General features: G+C 42.3%; 1 protein-coding gene across 3 annotated transcripts in view; it reads left to right on the forward strand.

The window, feature by feature from the left end:
• The window catches only part of E2F8 (E2F transcription factor 8), a 37,537-nt gene extending 20,826 nt beyond the window's left edge, over positions 1 to 16,711 (forward strand). For all 3 annotated transcript variants that reach the window (XM_069740337.1, XM_069740338.1, XM_069740339.1), the window contains exons 4-13: positions 6,660 to 6,816; positions 8,735 to 9,025; positions 9,819 to 9,980; positions 11,275 to 11,412; positions 12,265 to 12,450; positions 12,614 to 12,695; positions 13,098 to 13,491; positions 14,757 to 14,874; positions 15,011 to 15,300; positions 15,442 to 16,711. In XM_069740337.1, the coding sequence (XP_069596438.1) occupies positions 6,660 to 6,816; positions 8,735 to 9,025; positions 9,819 to 9,980; positions 11,275 to 11,412; positions 12,265 to 12,450; positions 12,614 to 12,695; positions 13,098 to 13,491; positions 14,757 to 14,874; positions 15,011 to 15,300; positions 15,442 to 15,609 (1,986 nt within the window). In that variant the 3' untranslated portion in view covers positions 15,610 to 16,711. The remainder of the gene's footprint in view (positions 1 to 6,659; positions 6,817 to 8,734; positions 9,026 to 9,818; positions 9,981 to 11,274; positions 11,413 to 12,264; positions 12,451 to 12,613; positions 12,696 to 13,097; positions 13,492 to 14,756; positions 14,875 to 15,010; positions 15,301 to 15,441) is intronic.
• The last annotated feature ends 2,237 nt before the right edge of the window (positions 16,712 to 18,948 follow it).

Raw genomic sequence — 18,948 nt, forward strand, 5'->3', positions numbered from 1 at the left:
TTTTTGGAATGTTTAAATAAAAATGAACATTTAACTTTTTTACACAAAAAATTTACTTCAGCTCCAATTTGTTTTATTTTACCAAGGGTAACAGGAGAAATTGGACCCAAAAAGTTGTTGTCCAATTTGTCCTGAGTACGCTGATACCCCATATGTGGCAGTAAACCACTGTTTGGGCGCATGGGAGAGCTCGGAAGGGAAGGAGCGCTATTTGACTTTTCAATGCAAACTTGACAGGAATTGAGATGGGACGCCATGTTGCGTTTGGAGAGCCACTGATGTGCCTAAACATTGAAACCCCCCACAAGTGACACCATTTTGGAAAGTAGACCCCCTAAGGAACTTATCTGGATGTGTGGTGAGCACTTTGACCCACCAAGTGCTTCACAGAAGTTTATAATGCAGAACCGTAAAAATAAAAAATCATATTTTTTCACAAAAATTATATTTTTGCCCCCAATTTTTTATTTTTCCAAGGGTAAGAGAAGAAATTGGACCTCAAAAGTTGTTGTCCAATTTGTCCTGAGTACGCTGATACCCCATATGTGGCAGTAAACCACTGTTTGGGCGCATGGGAGAGCTCGGAAGGGAAGGAGCGCAGTTTGACTTTTCAATGCAAAATTGACAGAAATTGAGATGGGACGCCATGTTGCGTTTGGAGAGCCACTGATGTGCCTAAACATTGAAACCCCCCACAAGTGACACCATTTTGGAAAGTAGACCCCCTAAGGAACTTATCTAGAGGTGTGGTGAGCACTTTGACCCACCAAGTGCTTCACAGAAGTTTATAATGCAGAACCGTAAAAATAAAAAATCATATTTTTTCACAAAAATTATATTTTTGCCCCCAATTTTTTATTTTTCCAAGGGTAAGAGAAGAAATTGGACCTCAAAAGTTGTTGTCCAATTTGTCCCGAGTACGCTGATACCCCATATGTGGCAGTAAACCACTGTTTGGGCGCATGGGAGAGCTCGGAAGGGAAGGAGCGCCGTTTGACTTTTCAATGCAAAATTGACAGGAATTGAGATGGGACGCCATGTTGCGTTTGGAGAGCCACTGATGTGCCTAAACATTGAAACCCCCCACAAGTGACACCATTTTGGAAAGTAGACCCCCTAAGGAACTTATCTGGATGTGTGGTGAGCACTTTGACCCACCAAGGGCTTCACAGAAGTTTATAATGCAGAGCCATAAAAATAAAACAAAATTTTTTTCCCACAAAAATTATTTTTTAGCCCCCAGTTTTGTATTTTCCCTAGGGTAAGAGGAGAAATTGGACCACAAAAGTTGTTGTCCAATTTGTCCTGAGTACGCTGATACCCCATATGTGGGGGGGAACCACCGTTTGGGCGCATGGGAGGGTTCGGAAGGGAAGGAGCGCCATTTGGAATGCAGACTTAGATGGAATGGTCTGCAGGCGTCACATTGCGTTTGCAGAGCCTCTAATGTACCTAAACAGTAGAAACCCCCCACAAGTGACACCATTTTGGAAAGTAGACCCCCTAAGGAACTCATCTTGATGTGTTGTGAGAGCTTTGAACCCCCAAGTATTTCACTACAGTTTATAACGCAGAGCCATGCAAATAAAAAATATTTTTTTTTCCACAAAAATTATATTTTAGCCCCCAGTTTTGTATTTTTCCAAGGTTAGCAGGAGAAATTGGACCCTAAATGTTGTTGTCCAATTTGTCCTGAGTACGCTGATACCCGATATGTGGGGGGGAACCACCGTTTGGGCGCATGGGAGGGCTCGGAAGGGAAGGAGCATCATTTGGAATGCAGACTTAGATGGATTGGTCTGCAGGCGTCACATTGCGTTTGCAGAGCCCCTAATGTACCTAAACAGTAGAAACCCCCCACAAGTGACACCATTTTGGAAAGTAGACCCCCTAAGGAACTCATCTTGATGTGTTGTGAGAACTTTGAACCCCCAAGTGTTTCACTACAGTTTATAACGCAGAGCCGTGAAAATAAAAAATCTTTTTGTTTTCCCACAAAAATTATTTTTTAGCCCCCAGTTTTGTATTTTCCCAAGGGTAACAGGAGAAATTGGTCCACAAAAGTTGTTGTCCAATTTGTCCTGAGTACGCTGATACCCGATATGTGGGGGGGAACCACCGTTTGGGCGCATGGGAGGGCTCGGAAGGGAAGGAGCATCATTTGGAATGCAGACTTAGATGGATTGGTCTGCAGGCGTCACATTGCGTTTGCAGAGCCCCTAATGTACCTAAACAGTAGAAACCCCCCACAAGTGACCCCATATTGGAAACTAGACCCCTCAATGAACTTATCTAGATGTGTTGTGAGAACTTTGAACCCCCAAGTGTTTCACTACAGTTTATAACGCAGAGCCGTGAAAATAAAAAATCTTTTTGTTTTCCCACAAAAATTATTTTTTAGCCCCCAGTTTTGTATTTTCCCAAGGGTAACAGGAGAAATTGGTCCACAAAAGTTGTTGTCCAATTTGTCCTGAGTACGCTGATACCCGATATGTGGGGGGGAACCACCGTTTGGGCGCATGGGAGGGCTCGGAAGGGAAGGAGCATCATTTGGAATGCAGACTTAGATGGATTGGTCTGCAGGCGTCACATTGCGTTTGCAGAGCCCCTAATGTACCTAAACAGTAGAAACCCCCCACAAGTGACCCCATATTGGAAACTAGACCCCTCAATGAACTTATCTAGATGTGTTGTGAGAACTTTGAACCCCCAAGTGTTTCACTACAGTTTATAACGCAGAGCCGTGAAAATAAAAAATCTTTTTGTTTTCCCACAAAAATTATTTTTTAGCCCCCAGTTTTGTATTTTCCCAAGGGTAACAGGAGAAATTGGTCCACAAAAGTTGTTGTCCAATTTGTCCTGAGTACGCTGATACCCCATATGTTGGGGTAAACCCCTGTTTGGGCACACAGGAGAGCTCGGAAGGGAAGGAGCACTGTTTTACTTTTTCAACGCAGAATTGGCTGGAATTGAGATCGGACGCCATGTCGTGTTTGGAGAGCCCCTGATGTGCCGAAACAGTGGAAACCCCCCAATTATAACTGAAACCCTAATCTAAACACACCCCTAACCCTAATTCCAACGGTAACCCTAACCACACCTCTAACCCTGACACACCCCTAACCCTAATCCCAACCCTATTCCCAACTGTAAATGTAATCTAAACCCTAACCCTAACTTTAGCCCCAACCCTAACTGTAGCCCCAACCCTAACCCTAACCCTAATCCTAGCCCTAACCCTAGCCCTAACCCTAACCCTAGCCCTAACCCTAACCCTAGCCCTAACCCTAGCCCTAACCCTAGCCCTAGCCCTAACCCTAGCCCTAACCCTAGCCCTAACCCTAGCCCTAACCCTAGCCCTAACCCTAACCCTAACCCTAGCCCTAGCCCTAACCCTAGCCCTAACCCTAGCCCTAATGGGAAAATGGAAATAAATACATTTTTTTTTATTTTTCCCTAACTAAGGGGGTGATGAAGGGGGGTTTGATTTACTTTTATAGCGAGTTTTTTAGCGGATTTTTATGATTGGCAGCCGTCACACACTGAAAGACCCTTTTTATTGCAAAAAATATTTTTTGCAATACCACATTTTGAGAGCTATAATTTTTCCATATTTTGGTCCACAGAGTCATGTGAGGTCTTGTTTTTTGCGGGACGAGTTGACGTTTTTATTGAAAACATTTTTGGGCACGTGACATTTTTTTATCGCTTTTTATTCCGATTTTTGTGAGGAAGAATGACCAAAAGCCAGCTATTCATGAATTTCTATTGGGGGAGGCGTTTATACCGTTCCGCGTTTGGTAAAATTGATAAATCAGTTTTATTCTTCGGGTCAGTACGATTACAGCGATACCTCATTTATATCATTTTTTTATGGTTTGGTGCTTTTATACGATAAAAACTATTTTACAGAAAAAATAATTATTTTTGCATCGCTTTATTCTCAGGACTATAACTTTTTTATTTTTTTGCTGATGATGCTGTATGGCGGCTCTTTTTTTGCGGGACAATATGACGCTTTCAGCGGTACCATGGTTATTTATATCTGTCCTTTTGATCGCGTGTTATTCCACTTTTTGTTCGGCGGTATGATAATAAAGCGTTGTTTTTTGCCTCGTTTTTTTTTTTTTTTTCTTACGGTGTTTACTGAAGGGGTTAACTAGTGGGCCAGTTTTATAGGTCGGGCCGTTACGGACGCGGCGATACTAAATATGTGTACTTTTATTGTTTTTTTTTTTTTTATTTAGATGAAGAAATGTATTTATGGGAATAATATTTTTTTTTTTTTTTCATTATTTTGGAATATTTTTTTTTATTTTTTTTACACATTTGGAAATTTTTTTTTTTACTTCTTTACTTTGTCCCAGGGGGGGACATCACAGATCAGTGATCTGACAGTTTGCACAGCACTCTGTCAGATCACTGATCTGATAGGAGTGCAGGCTGCTTCACAGTGCCTGCTCTGAGCAGGCTCTGTGAAGCCACCTCCCTCCCTGCAGGACCCGGATCCGCGGCCATCTTGGATCCGGGGCTCGAGCAGGGAGGGAGGTGAGGAGACCCTCGCAGCAACGCGATCACATCGCGTTGCTGCGGGGGGCTCAGGGAAGCCCGCAGGGAGCCCCCTCCCTGCGCGGTGCTTCCCTGTACCGCCGGCACATCGCGATCATCTTTGATCGCGGTGTGCCAGGGGTTAATGTGCCGGGGGCGGTCCGTGACCGCTCCTGGCACATAGTGCCGGATGTCAGCTGCGATAAGCAGCTGACACCCGGCCGCGATCGGCCGCGCTCCCCCCGTGAGCGCGGCCGATCGGCTATGACGTACTATCCCGTCCAGGGTCAGATAAGCCCAGGGCACCTCGACGGGATAGTACGTCTAAGGTCACAGAGGGGTTAAGGTTGAAGGAAGACTTTAAGTCCATCTAGTTCAACCCATAGCCTAACCTAACTTGCCCTAACATGTTGATCCAGAGGAAGGCAAAAAAAACCCATGTGGCAAAGAGTAAGCTCCACACTGGTGAAAAAAATTCCTTCCCGACTCCACATACGGCAATCAGACTAGTTCCCTGGATCAACACCCTATCAAGGAATCTAGTAAATATACCCTGTAACATTATACTTTTCAAGAAATGTATCCAGTCCCCTCTTAAATTTAAGTAATGAATCACTCATTACAACATCATACAGCAGAGAGTTCCATAGTCTCACTGCTCTTACAGTAAAGAATCTGCGTCTGTGATTATGCTTAAACCTTTTTTCCTCCAAACGTAGAGGATGCCCCCTTGTCCCTGTTTCAGGTCTATGATTAAAAAGATCATCAGAAAGGTCTTTGTACTGTCCCCTCATATATTTATACATTAACATAAGATCACCCCTTAGTCTTCCTTTTTCCAAACTAAATAGCCCCAAGTGTAATAACCTATCTTGGTATTGCAGACCCCCCAGTCCTCTAATAACCTTGGTCGCTCTTCTCTGCACCCGCTCCAGTTCAGCTATGTCTTTCTTATACACCGGAGACCAGAACTGCTTACATTTTTGCGCCAGGAGCAGTGTGAAGCACTCGTGGTACACACGCCCATACGCATGAAAGCTGTGATTAAAAATCATGGTTATTCCACAAAATATTGATTTCTGAACGGAGTTAAAGCATTAGTATTGTTGTGTCTAAATGATTATGAACTTGTTTTTTTTTTTTTTTTTTTGCAGTATTTGAGGTCTGAAAGCACTGGGTTGTTGTTGTTTTTTTTTTTTTTTTTCCAATTTTAACCATTTTTCTTTACATTTTACTCAAAAGTATACCTATAGAGAGAAAAATAAGACAAACTGAACATTTTGCAGTGGTCTCTTAGTTTTTGCCAGAGCTCTATATAATTTTTTTTTTCTTTTCCCTTTCTTGTCTCTTATGGGACTTTGATCCTGTGATCATTTAATCACTGGTTCTATTTAATGCAGTTCTGTAGTGTTGCCTGTGGCTGGACTTCATGAGAGTTTATAGTTGGTGGTAACGGGGGGGGGGGGGGGGGGTTTACAGTGAGCCCCCAGCTGTCATAGCTATCCATTAGCTCCCATAGATCACTTTGAGGGGAGGGGGGTGATGAGCACCGGAATGGTTAATGCCATTTAAATGCCGCTGTTGGTGATAGACAGTGGAATTTTAAATGGTTAAATATCAGCAATTGGCACAGGCTCAGGTGTATGTCGGCCGGCACCTGCCATTTTTATGAGCCAGGGCGTCCTGTGTCTGCAAGGGGTTGCAGGGTTAAATGCTGTGTGTACCACCTTTGCAATGTAGCTTTCCCAGATGTAAGATCCAATTAGCCCCCCATGGAGAGACCACCTGTGCCGCTCCGTTACCACCTTCTCAGCCACTTGCTGCAGGACGTGAGACAACAGTCACATCCTCGCTAACGAGACTCTTGTAGATAGTACACATCAGCAGACATCGTGCTTGTGCCTCATTCCCGGGATCGTTTCCACATGAACATCAGAAGATGTCAGATGTTTGGTTTAAAAAAAATTGTTTTTTGAATTTTCCACTAATCTTTATTATTATTAATATTATTATTAATTATAGTATGTTTATTTTTAAAAAGTCTTTGAATTTTCTACTAATCTATATTATTATTATTAATGTTTTATTAATTATTATTTTTTACATTTTAGGAACAGTTTTCAGGTGACGAGCTTGAGAAAACGATGCCAAGCCGCAAGGAGAAAAGTCTAGGGTTGCTGTGCCATAAATTTCTCAACCGATTACCCGATTACCCGAATCCGGCGATGAACAACAGTATCTGCCTGGATGAGGTCGCTGGAGAATTAAGTGAGTGACCGTTGTTTGCTTAATTCCTTTGAATTAATAAATGTGTCTACATGAAGTTCTGTTGCTAATGGCAACCGATTCCATTGTATCTGTTACATTCTCTAATATTTAAATAAAGAAACCACAGTAAACAACAAGTCGCCAAAAGTCCGAGCTCGTAGTATCAGATCATCGGCATAAAAAACTGCGACATGTGTAACCTCAGCTTCACATATCAGATCTACGGTGTTACGGCGCAGCTTATGTAATATTATCCACAGTGTTGACAGAATATTGCCATTAGATGCAAAAAAAATTTTCCTTCTGCACATTTTGAGTGGATTTCACCCTTTACAATGTGAAATCTGCATGTAATATAGTGGATTTTGCTGCAAATCCACAATAAATTCCTTTACGGATTTTTAGACTATAAGACCGGCGCCCCAAAGCCGCTACATCATGATTGAATCCTCTTTCCATTATTTTCATTTTTTTTTGCGAGCAATTTTATATAATATATATATATGTGTGTGTGTGTGTGTGTGTGTATATATATGTGTATATATATATATATATATATATATATATATATATATATATATATATATATATATATATAAAATCTTTAACCCCTTCCTTTCTTGCTCCATAATTTGTTTCTCTGATGATGCTCATTTCTCCCCATAGGTGGCAAAATAAGGGGATGAAAATGTCCTAGATACGCCAAAAAGAGCCACGCAGAAAAACCTCTTAACTGGAAAAAGATATACATTTTTAGAGAACCATAACTTTTATTATTGTTTTTTTTTTTTTTTTCAAAGTTCAGAAAAGCCATGAAACTAATAATAATTAAAAACAAAGAAAAAGTACAAGTTTGGATCGCCAGACATTAAGAATTCTGATAACTTTTAATGCATAATCAACACTAAAAAAAAAAAAATAAAGTAAAAACTAATCTCAGAGCACTTAGCATTTTCTTGCCCTGTTCTTCAATACATTGTATGGTAAAATTAATGGCGTCCTTCAAAACTACAACTCTTCGTGCAAAACTCAAGTCCTCATGTGGCTATGTTGACAGAAAAAAAAGATGATTGCTCTTGGAATAAGGGGTAGAAAAATAAAAACGCAAAAAAATTTTTAACTAAAAATGGATTTGTCCTTTCTGGGTTAAAGTAATTACAATATTGTGTGAAATTGTGATGTCATATGAGTTAATAGAACCAAATTATAAGTAAAAGTCCAGAGAGATAAAATGGCCGATTTATCCTGCTGAAATTGGACATCTGTGCAAAAAGAAAAAGAAATTGAGAAATGCCACTTTGTGTTCTGTACACATTTCCTTCAGATAGACACTCCTTTCTCTGCCTTTACTTGTATGTACTATGTTGGGCCATTGTATCCTATTATCTTTACAATGTATGTTCCATTAATGGAGAAGTATGAGCTCAGAAGAGGAAATACTGACCCCAATGTTTTCTGAGTGAGCCCCCCCAGTGAGTGAGGAATTTCTCACTTCTGATAGGATGCAATTCACAATAGGAGCATTAGGTGGCGCTTGTGTTCCAGTCCCTCTTGCATTGATGCGGAACCTTCTGCTGATGCCTCTGATTTCCTAACTAATTAATTTGCCGTTAGTAAAGTTAGAATATTCTCGTTATGTATGAATATACATTTTATTTACAATTCTGTTCACATCTTTCTTAGTTCATTTTCTAGTCGATGACCATTGGGGTTGACCGCACACTTTTTTTTTTTTTTTTAGGGTCCACTCATTGCTTTTTACAGCAACGTGGTGGTTGAGCATGTGCTCTGCCGATCTGTTGTAATGGCGCAGAACAGAGCACTTTTATCACTATCAGACCACGACTGATCAGCAAGTGATAGATGACACCTTGTTTAACCCCTTTTAATATGGTTGTTACCGATTTCCTCTTCTTAGGTGTGGAGCGTAGACGGATATACGACATTGTCAATGTACTAGAGAGCTTGCACATGGTCAGCCGCCTCGCCAAAAACAAATACATCTGGCACGGGCGCAAAAACCTCCACCAGACCTTCGGCCTGTTGAGACGAGTTGGAGAGGAGAACAAATACGCAGAACAGATCCTGCACCTGAAAAAACGAGAGCAGGAAGAGGCGGAGGCAGGGGACGACGGATCAATGCCAAAATCGCTGGTGAAACAGGCGGAGGTCAGCTTCGTGGAGCTGCCGGGGTTGGAGTTCAGAGCCGGTGAGTGCCGATCTAAATCCTTCCGCTGCTGCTGCGGTCAGAGCCACCTCAGTAGGACACGTTCAGTATTTGGTCAGTATTTTACATAAGTATTTGTAAGCTATAATCAGGAGTGGAACAATCAGAGGAAAAGTATAATAGAAACCCGTCACCAGTTCTGTATTTCTCACCCACTCCTGGTTTTGGCTTACAAATACTGACCAAATACTAAGCGTGGCCTAAGGCTTTGACCCAGCGCTGGAAAGGTTCTCATCATATGGGAAACATGTCCCCATTCTCCAAACAATGATGTGCTCTTTACTATAAGGTGAACGTCAGCAAAAAAGAATTTATTTAATCTTCATTTGTTGTCAATAATATCTAAACTTTGTATTTTTTTATTTTAGTTCTTGGTTGTCGCTGAATGGGAATATTCATACGAGTAGTGACCGGGTCTCCCTCCTGACCTTATACTTGTATACCTCCCAATTTCTAATTCAGTTTAGACATTATCTCTGAGAACAATGAGGTCTGTACAATGTTTCCATTCACTGACAAGTAGCCATCTTTAAAATGATGTTTAATTGAAACGCAAAGTCTTTTAGAAAGTTGCCGGACTTTTCAATATGCCATGATTAAGTTCCATAGATAATGAATGGTGAGGAGGTGCCCATGTTCCCCCTCCGCTGCATTCAGACCAGGGCTCTGTGGACCCCCAGCAATCATTATCCCTTATCCTAGAGGTAGGGGATAACTTTATTTCTCGAGGAAATTCTTTTAACACCATTCTTGTTCTTCTTCTTTTCATGTTCAGCTTCTGTTAACAGCAGGAAGGAGAAGTCGTTGCGAGTGATGAGTCAGAGGTTCGTTATGCTTTTCCTCGTGTCGACACCGCAGATCGTCAGCCTGGACATTGCGGCTAAAATCCTAATTGGAGAAGATCAGCTGGAAGATTTAGATAAAAGCAAATTCAAAAGTGAGAAACTTTCTAAGGCTCTTCTTACTATTCGTTCTAATCTGAACCGGGAAAGTTCCTGATTGCCATAGACTTTGCAAATGCAAAAAAAAAGGCGTATACCGAAGATGAGACGTGAGAAGACTATTGATGTCTATGAATACGGAATATTCTTATCATCCAGAAATGAAAAATCTATATTGATGAGTGTAAATGCACATGTGGCTGATTTTTGTTGCCGAGGTTTCTGCCTCTGAAATCCGTTCCGTACATGTGAATTTTTATTTCTGCAGCGAGTGCTTGGATTTCAGATGAATTGCAGAGTCCCAGAAATTTCTGCAACAAATGTGCCGGATACTTTAGAGCAGAGGTCCCCAACTCCAGTCCTCAAGGCCCACCAACAGGTCATGTTTTCAGGATTTCCTTAGTCTTGCCCAGGTAATAATTGCATCACCTGTGCAATGCAAAGGAAATCCTGAAAACATGACCTGTTGGTGGGCCTTGAGGACTGGAGTTGGGGACCTCTGCTTTAGAGGGTTTGCTATAATATCTCCAGCGTATAGGGAGGACAAACCGAACATGAGGGTCATAAAAAATAATGGGACAAAAATTGAAAGTATTGAAAACAATATTTGAGACAAGCAATAAAAAAAGTTTAGGCAATAAATGATACTTTCAGCACATAAAAGTACCTGCAACCACAAAACAGACCAATTGTGAGAAACAATTGACAAATAGAAAAACTTGATGAGTGAGTGGTACAGAAATCAGGATGTATAACTGAATGTAAATGTCAGAGATATGCTAGTAAAAACACTCACAAAATACCATTTATTGCCTAAACTTTTTTGTTTGTCTCAATAAATATTTTTTTTCATACTTTCAATTTTTGTCCCATCATTTTTTATGACCCTCATGTTCGGTTTGTCCTCCCTACACACTGGTTGATTATCCGAACGGTCTGCCATTCACCCTTCCAAGCAAGTATATATTTTTATTTACCTTATTAAGATCACCCTATATATGCGATTTCTTTGATTCCGTGTGCTTTTTGCTCTATAATCCCGCCTGGTCGATCCTCGGAGCTCATCTGTGAGCAGCACACTTGTCTCCTGTGTTGTGTTACATCATATTTACATTGATACACAAGTCAGGACACAAAATGTCGGTCAGTTGCCAACATCAATACACTATAGCAAATACATCAGATGATCGGCCCCTGAATTACAATTTCGTTATTTGGTGATTTGAAATGATTTTAATCCGGACGAGCTGTGAAATTAACCCTGAATTTTTTTTTATTTTTTCTCCATAGCAAAAATAAGACGTCTGTACGACATAGCGAATGTGCTGAGCAGCTTGAACCTTATAAAGAAGGTCCACGTAACGGAAGAGAGGGGCCGCAAGCCGGCGTTCCAGTGGACCTGTCCGGAAACGTCACCAGATCAACAAGGTGGGAAGCGGGTAACCTGACTGCTGAGTCGTGTGATCTACTAGATCTACTTACATTGTTGTACTTTTGGCTGCATCTGATAAAAAAAAAACCTGAAAAGGAAGACTAGAAGCAAAATGTATACAATGTGATAATCTTGTGCATCAGTTTTGAGAAGTTCTGTAACTTTCCAAATTTCTTAGAATATCAGTTCCTCTCCCTTTTTCCAATCACTGCTTGTTGTCAGTGGTTGGGAACAATCTGATTTATATCCGAAGGCAAAAAAAACCCATTCATACCAAGTACCGCTCACTGCTGAGGTTTTGTTGCAATTGTATCAGGTGCAGACAATCATTTGAGGCTCAAATCAGCAGCGCAAATATTTTATGGCATAGTCAGACGTCTGTATAAATCGGCCCGAGAACTGAACGGACTGGCTGGCGGCTCTCCTGACCCGAGTGTGACAGCTGCATAGAAATGCATGGATGTGTTTACGTTCTGGTCGGGAGAGCCGCCAGCCAGCCCACACATTGCAGTGCACACTTACTGTGTTTCTACAGTTTGTTGCAATGTATCATCATGATTGTCTAGACTGGATGCAAGTGTACCAAACTGTCAGCTGTTTCATGATGCAATCCCAATTCATTTGTAAAACTGAAATATCCAAGTTACTTTATGAAAAACCCCTGCAGGATGCAATCCGCAGCACTGCTGATGGGTCTCCTTTTTCTCTACCAGCCAGTACATTGCTATGGGATGCATCACTGTGGCATGTGCCACCTGAAGGCGGTCACTCCTGGTGGGTGATAGTTCATCTTCTGGTAGCGGGTTCGCTATCTTCTTGTCTAGTAGAACGTTGATTTCATTTTGCAGAATCCACGCTGCAATCTTCCATAGCGCTGGACCTTCGTTCTCCCAAAGAGAATTGCGCCAAGAATTTGTTTTCCAGTCGCGGCAAGCAAAGCTTCACTCGCCATCCGTCTCTTATAAAGCTGGCGAAGAGTATCGAAAATGACCGGAGGAAAATCAACTCTGCCCCCAACAGTCCGGTAAAGAGCGGTAAGTGATGGGGCTGAGCGAGAGGAGCCATTGTGAAGCCGCAGATGGAGTCTCTGGCACGGTGTCTGCTGGGGCATGCATGGGCTCTGGACATATCCGCTGTATTTCCAAAATACGGATTTGGGGGTAAAGCTTATTCTTCTCCCTTTTTTTCTATACAAAGGTGATTCCAGCGACGGCTCATCTGTCCCTAGTAAGATGGCTCAGCTGGCGGCAATCTGCAAAGAACAGCTCGACCAGACCAAGTAGGTGAATTGTTACCTTGACTTTTTACCAAAGTTTACCTGTTATGTAGTAATAATACTTGTTTATCTTAAGCTATTTACAAAATTAAGGTTTGGACTTTAGGTAACTTTTTTTTTTTTTTCTTCTTTACATATTTATGCCATACATTTTGCCTTTTAATATGTGAAAGACCATTGTGAGGATTCCACACCTCCCTGGTAGCCGGCAAAGTGCTATTATCGCTTGCTGAACCGTATGCAGCGATTTGAGTGATCAGGAAGGCAGAGACAGCTATAAAGTTTCTGCCCTCGCTATGGGGTGCCCAACAGCCGACTCCCTGCCCTCGCGGCGGCGCAGTTTCCCTGCCCTCGCGGCGGTGCAGTTTCCCTGTTGTTCTACATAATATCTGCTTTATTTTACAGGGATATCAAGAAAGTGAAACTCAAAGTGCCAAGGACTGTCATTAACGGGAACGCCAAGATCGCAATGAAGCCCCAGAGTCAGCAATCTTTCAGCCCAGTTCTGCTCCAGGCTTTACCATTTGTCCAACCTCACCCAAATTCTCCCTCTCCGTACGCCGTCTACATGCAGTCGCCACACACCAATGTCCAGGCTCATCCCGTCATGTGTGCTGGTCAGACCCTGCTGGACGTCCCTCTAGGAGATAAAGGTTTACAAGGTGATGGCAAGTTCTCACCGGCAGATCGACCTGCTGAGAGTGAGCCGGCGCCAGAGAAATGTCCCAGGCAGTTCTTGGAACAGGAGAACTGCGGCGCCAAGAGGCTTAAAAGTTCTGCTCAAGATGACCTGTCTGAGGTTTGTAGTTCCTCGCTTGTAATACTCTGTTAATTTGAAATGTTCTTCTTAGTATTTGCTCCAAATCCCTAAAATAAATGTAAAATATCGAATTCTTGGTATTATCTGCCACCACTAGAGGGCACTACCTGAGTGAGCGTTTTGCTTCTCATCCTTCCCCTTTTGATCTCTTCCGTATTATTACGCTGTGCCGCCATTACATTTAAATGAACCAGTCGGGTTGCCTACAAAAATAAAGTGAAAAGTTCAATATAATTTTTAGAAAAGGAGAGGGAGGGTGTATTATTATTATTATTTATTGTTATAGCGCCATTTATTCCATGGCGCTTTACATGTGAGGAGGGGTATACATAATAAAAACAAGTACAATAATCTTAAACAATACAAGTCATAACTGGTACAGGAGGAGAGAGGACCCTGCCCGCGAGGGCTCACAATCTACAAGGGATGGGTGAGGATACAGTAGGCGAGGATAGAGCTGGTCATGGTGTAAAACTTTTATTTTTTTTTTTTTCTTAGTATGACAAAAACTGACAGCAATGATAATAAAAAAAAAAAATAATAAGTTACAGATTTTGGACTATGGAGTAAAAAAAAAATTGCATAAATATGTACAATTATTTAAAGAAAAAAAAGTATAATATTGCATTAATGGTAATCACCCTCAAAATTAAATTAAGAGTGGCGGATTTACAATTTTTTTTCCATATTGCCCGTTACCTTCCAAAAATTAATAAAACTATACATCGTTTTATGTAGCCGATATTTGTATAAAAAAAAAATTATTCCTCCTATTCAAAGAAAGTCCTTACACAGCAGAATCAACTGAAAAATAAAAATGCTGTGTCTTTTTTTGGATACAGTAGTATTAAAAAAAAAAAATAATAATAATTTTTGGGTAGAAACTGATTGAGATGTGCCCGCTGAATACAGTCTATAGCTCCAGAATGGCTGCCCTCTTCCAAGGTGATCACGCGGGTGGTAAAATAGGGGGTGTGAGCATTTACTCTTCAAAAAAGAAATTACAATTTGGCATTTTTGAGCAAAACTTTGTGACTTTTTACCCTTTTGAAACATCTAAGTTGAAGAAATCTTGTCTGCCAGATAACTGACACCCCTATGACTCACTCTGATTTTATTTTTTGGCCCCACTTAATAAATTTAAGGCTTTTCCTTAAAGACTAGCCGCCATAAATTCTCCCTTATGGTGTTTTTTTGCATTTTTTCCCTACATATCTGTGTTTATTATGGTCTTTGCCTTGCAGAGGTTGGTGCACTCCGGGTACCTGATCCCAGTACAGCTGGCGCCTTTGAGCAATGAACCCGTGAAAGATCAAACCGCTTCCATTCCTGATCCGAAAATCCTCACGTCTCCTCTTGCAGGTGAGTAAGTCTCGTCTAGAAATAAACCAGTTTTCATAAATACACAAAAGGTGTATGCATCGGTTGTGGCTTGCTGGGACCTGTAGTTGCTTGGCCAGTCCTTACTGCTTCTGTTCTAACCTGTCGTTTTCTGCAGGTGTCTTTCCCCTGAAAGTAATGTTTTCTCCGTGTGTAAGTCAGACGGCTCCGCTATCGGCGTCCACCCCCGTCACGTCCTATCCGAGCCCCAGTGCTGGAATCTTCAACTTCACCCTTCAGAACAAAGACCTGATATCACCCCCGTGTGGCAGCGCGCAGCCCGTGACTATCTCTCCCAGAAACGGGAAGCCCGCGGATGATCTCCAGGCAGCTAAAGTGTTAAATTTCAAGCACCTGTCCCCCATCCCGTATCATGGGCAGCCCTTCACGTTCTATGCTCTGCAGCAGGTATGTACAATCCTAGCCCGGATATACGCTCTGCACGGTGTCGCACTCTTTTTCTGACGGAGGGTCCCAGCGGTTGCCACCCCCTCCCGTCGTGACGTTTAGCCCTTGATCTGACTTGGTCGTATTCTTCTCTTCCAACAGCCCGGTGTCCCTCTTACACCGAAAGGATCCCAACCACTGAAGGACAGCTTCTTCCGCACCCCCGGGGGTCTGACGTCCTCCCCCACAAATTCGATCACTTGTTCGGAGGCGTCTCAGGGAGCGGTCCTGGTATCGCAGCGGAAACTTGACGTCGGTGGAGACGAATAGCGGGCAGGACACGTTTGGCTCTGAAATCTTAGCAATGGCTACAGGGTCCAGCTGAAGAGTCCCCCGAGCCTCAAACCGTTGCATTACAACTAGTTAGGATCCTAGAGGTGCAGCATTGGGTCCCTCTGGCACCCGTCATCTACCATGTCGGTTTTGCCTTTTCAGCAGCTGCACAAACAAGAGGGACCATGGTCTCTCCATGCATCAAGACCTGCAATATCCTCCGCCCTCTGTTGCCATTTTACCTTTTGACAGTTGCTCCTCAGCACTCAAAAAAAAAAATGTCAGGGGGTTATCTGAGCAGAGCCTGTGACTTCTCGCCTGCAGCTATCTGCAGCGGCCGGTATTGCCCACCTTTCCTATAAGTGCCTGACATCTGCCCAATGTGCATGGAACCCAGCAGATATCGCACAGTTAGCAAGGAATTACTTGTCATTAATTGACATGGCTTTTCATTATACAAGGGTTATGCTTAATTTTCCATAACCCCAGAATACCCCTTTTAATAAAGTAGCAGCGATTGGACTTAATTTTCCATGAAACCAGGGCGCCCCTTTAATAAGGAAGCAGTTGATCATCTGCTGAGGAGCCACTGCCAGCATTACGGAAACGCAACAAATGTGAAACTTCCCTCGAAAGCGAGGAACGACTTGATACGTACTTTATATTAGAAACCCTCTATCAGCATCCAATGGTTGCATAATTAAAATAAAGTAGAATAATTTCAATTATTTATACAGTTTGTACCACACTCGACGTCGCGTGTATGAAAATATTAACTGTTTTTTAAAATGTTTTAAATATTATTTTAACCCATTTTTAGGTGTAAAAACTACCGGATGGTAATGTGCACAGTCCGGCCCCTGGGAGATGCCCCCCAGTGTCGGCTCTGTCCACAGTGGGGGGTATTTCCACACTATAGATATACTGTGAGGTCTGTGCTTTATGGGTTCACGGTCTGTGACTTTTTATTTTTTTTATAGGATTTTGAACAAAAAGATAAACTTTGTACAGATTGTATCTAAGTGGAATGAAATTATTTATAAAGGATTCGGAATTGATCTGTAATGTATTCTTATAATAAATTTCTTATTATAACTGAGATTTCTTCAGTAAAGAGTCATCGCCGGTCTGTCTGCACCCGATCCATGGGAGACAATCTGACATTACAACTTCATGGCGACACGAGCCTGTGAAGCCGGACGGCCGTCGTGGTATTCTGCACTGCATCGGATGCTGTTTGTCTTGCAGTTTTAGTAAATGCTTTTCTCCATATAGGGCTGCTGCTTATCCCTCCATGGGATGGGTGATTCTAGATCATGGAAGTCAGATTTCTCGGACGCCCACAAATCGCCAGATTAAGGATCTTTCCAAATGATTGTGTGCACTGCTGCCCCATTCATTCTCCTTGGGACTGCCAGCGATGACTGAGTGATGTATTGGGCGACAGAGAATAAATAAGGGCGACCACAACCCTATTAAAACTTAGGACAAGAGTATCCCTTTCTGTTTACTAGTCTGGGTCTGACCAGGATGTAACTCTGGATCAGTACAGGATCAGTGATGTAATGTATGTACACAGCGACTGCACCAGCAGAATAGTGAGTGCAGCTCTGGGGTATAATACAGGATGTAACTCAGGATCAGTGATGTAATGTATGTACACAGTGACTGCACCAGCAGAATAGTGAGTGCAGCTCTGGAGTATAATACAGGATGTAACTCAGCATCAGTAATGTAATGTATGTACACAGTAACTGCACCAGCAGAATAGTGAGTGCAGCTCTGGGGTATAATACAGGATGTAACTCAGGATCAGTAATGTGTTGTATGTACACAGTGACTGCACCAGCAGAATAGTGAGCGCAGCTCTGGGGTATAATACAGGATGTAACTCAGGATCAGTAATGTAATGTATGTACACAGTGACTGCACCAGCAGAATAGAGAGTGCAGCTCTAGGGTATAATACAGGATGTAACTCAGGATCAGTAATGTATGTACACAGTGACTGCACCAGCAGAATAGTGAGTGCAGCTCCGGAGTATAATACAGGATGTAACTCAGGATCAGTACTGTAATGTATGTACACAGTGACTGCACCAGCAGAATAGTGAGTGCAGCTCTGGAGTATAATACAGGATGTAACTCAGGATCAGTACTGTAATGTATGTACACAGTGACTGCACCAGCAGAATAGTGAGTGCAGCTCCAGAGTATAATACAGGATGTAACTCAGGATCAGTACTGTAATGTATGTACACAGTGACTGCACCAGCAGAATAGTGAGTGCAGCTCCGGAGTATAATACAGGATGTAACTCAGGATCAGTACTGTAATGTATGTACACAGTGACTGCACCAGCAGAATAGTGAGTGCAGCTCTGGGGTATAATACAGGATGTAACTCAGGATCAGTAATGTAATGTATGTACACAGTGACTGCACCAGCAGAATAGTGAGTGCAGCTCCGGAGTATAATACAGGATGTAACTCAGGATCAGTACTGTAATGTATGTACACAGTGGCTGCACCAGCAGAATAGTGAGTGCAGCTCTGGAGTATAATACAGGATGTAACTAATTGGGGTCACATCGTCCTTCAGAAGTTTGGCATCATTTCCATCCCTGCTTGTATGGTCAGGCAAACCTCCATACATTAGAAGAGCCATATTGTATCACCCTAAATCCTCAGGGGGTATAGCTTTGTTGATTTTCAGTTCTTCTGATCTAGCCTCCCACCTTTCTAGAATCCTGAGCTGGTATAAGAATAGTCCTCAGAAGGATTAAGCAACTTTTGAGACCCCTTGCTTCAGTTGTTGATAGATTCCCTCCCCCCCCCCCCGACCAGCTTGTCACCAAATTTCAATCACAATGGGAGGGCGACTTGGGTCTTTATGGAGAGATCAATGGAGGCGAATTATCTCTTTAACACATCGGGCATCGATTTGCTCTCACGAGGCTTGTTATAAACTGCTATCTCGGTGGTCCAGAGTCCCAACTCCTTTTATTTTTCCAGAAGCCATCCCCATGTGTTGGAGGTGAGGAGATGAGGAAGGCGCTCTACTACTGTACATAGCTTTTGGTCTTGCAGGCTAATCACTCCTTTTGGGGGGAAAAGTGCAACTGGTGATTGTCTGGAAATTTGAGGTCCGCTGCAACATGTCGGTTCGTTTCTGGATTTTAACCTCAATGCTATGTATGCTGAAATACTCTGAAAATTAACATGTAACGCACAACGCTATTCCGTCATGTGCGGCTATATGCTTATTCCATATAGAAAATATCACTTGTGGCCATAGACTTTATCCACCCGCCGACTCTTTGCCTTCTTATTCTTTA

This window comes from Ranitomeya imitator, chromosome 9, assembly GCF_032444005.1.
Source record: "Ranitomeya imitator isolate aRanImi1 chromosome 9, aRanImi1.pri, whole genome shotgun sequence".
In the NCBI taxonomy this organism is placed as follows: domain Eukaryota; kingdom Metazoa; phylum Chordata; class Amphibia; order Anura; family Dendrobatidae; genus Ranitomeya; species Ranitomeya imitator.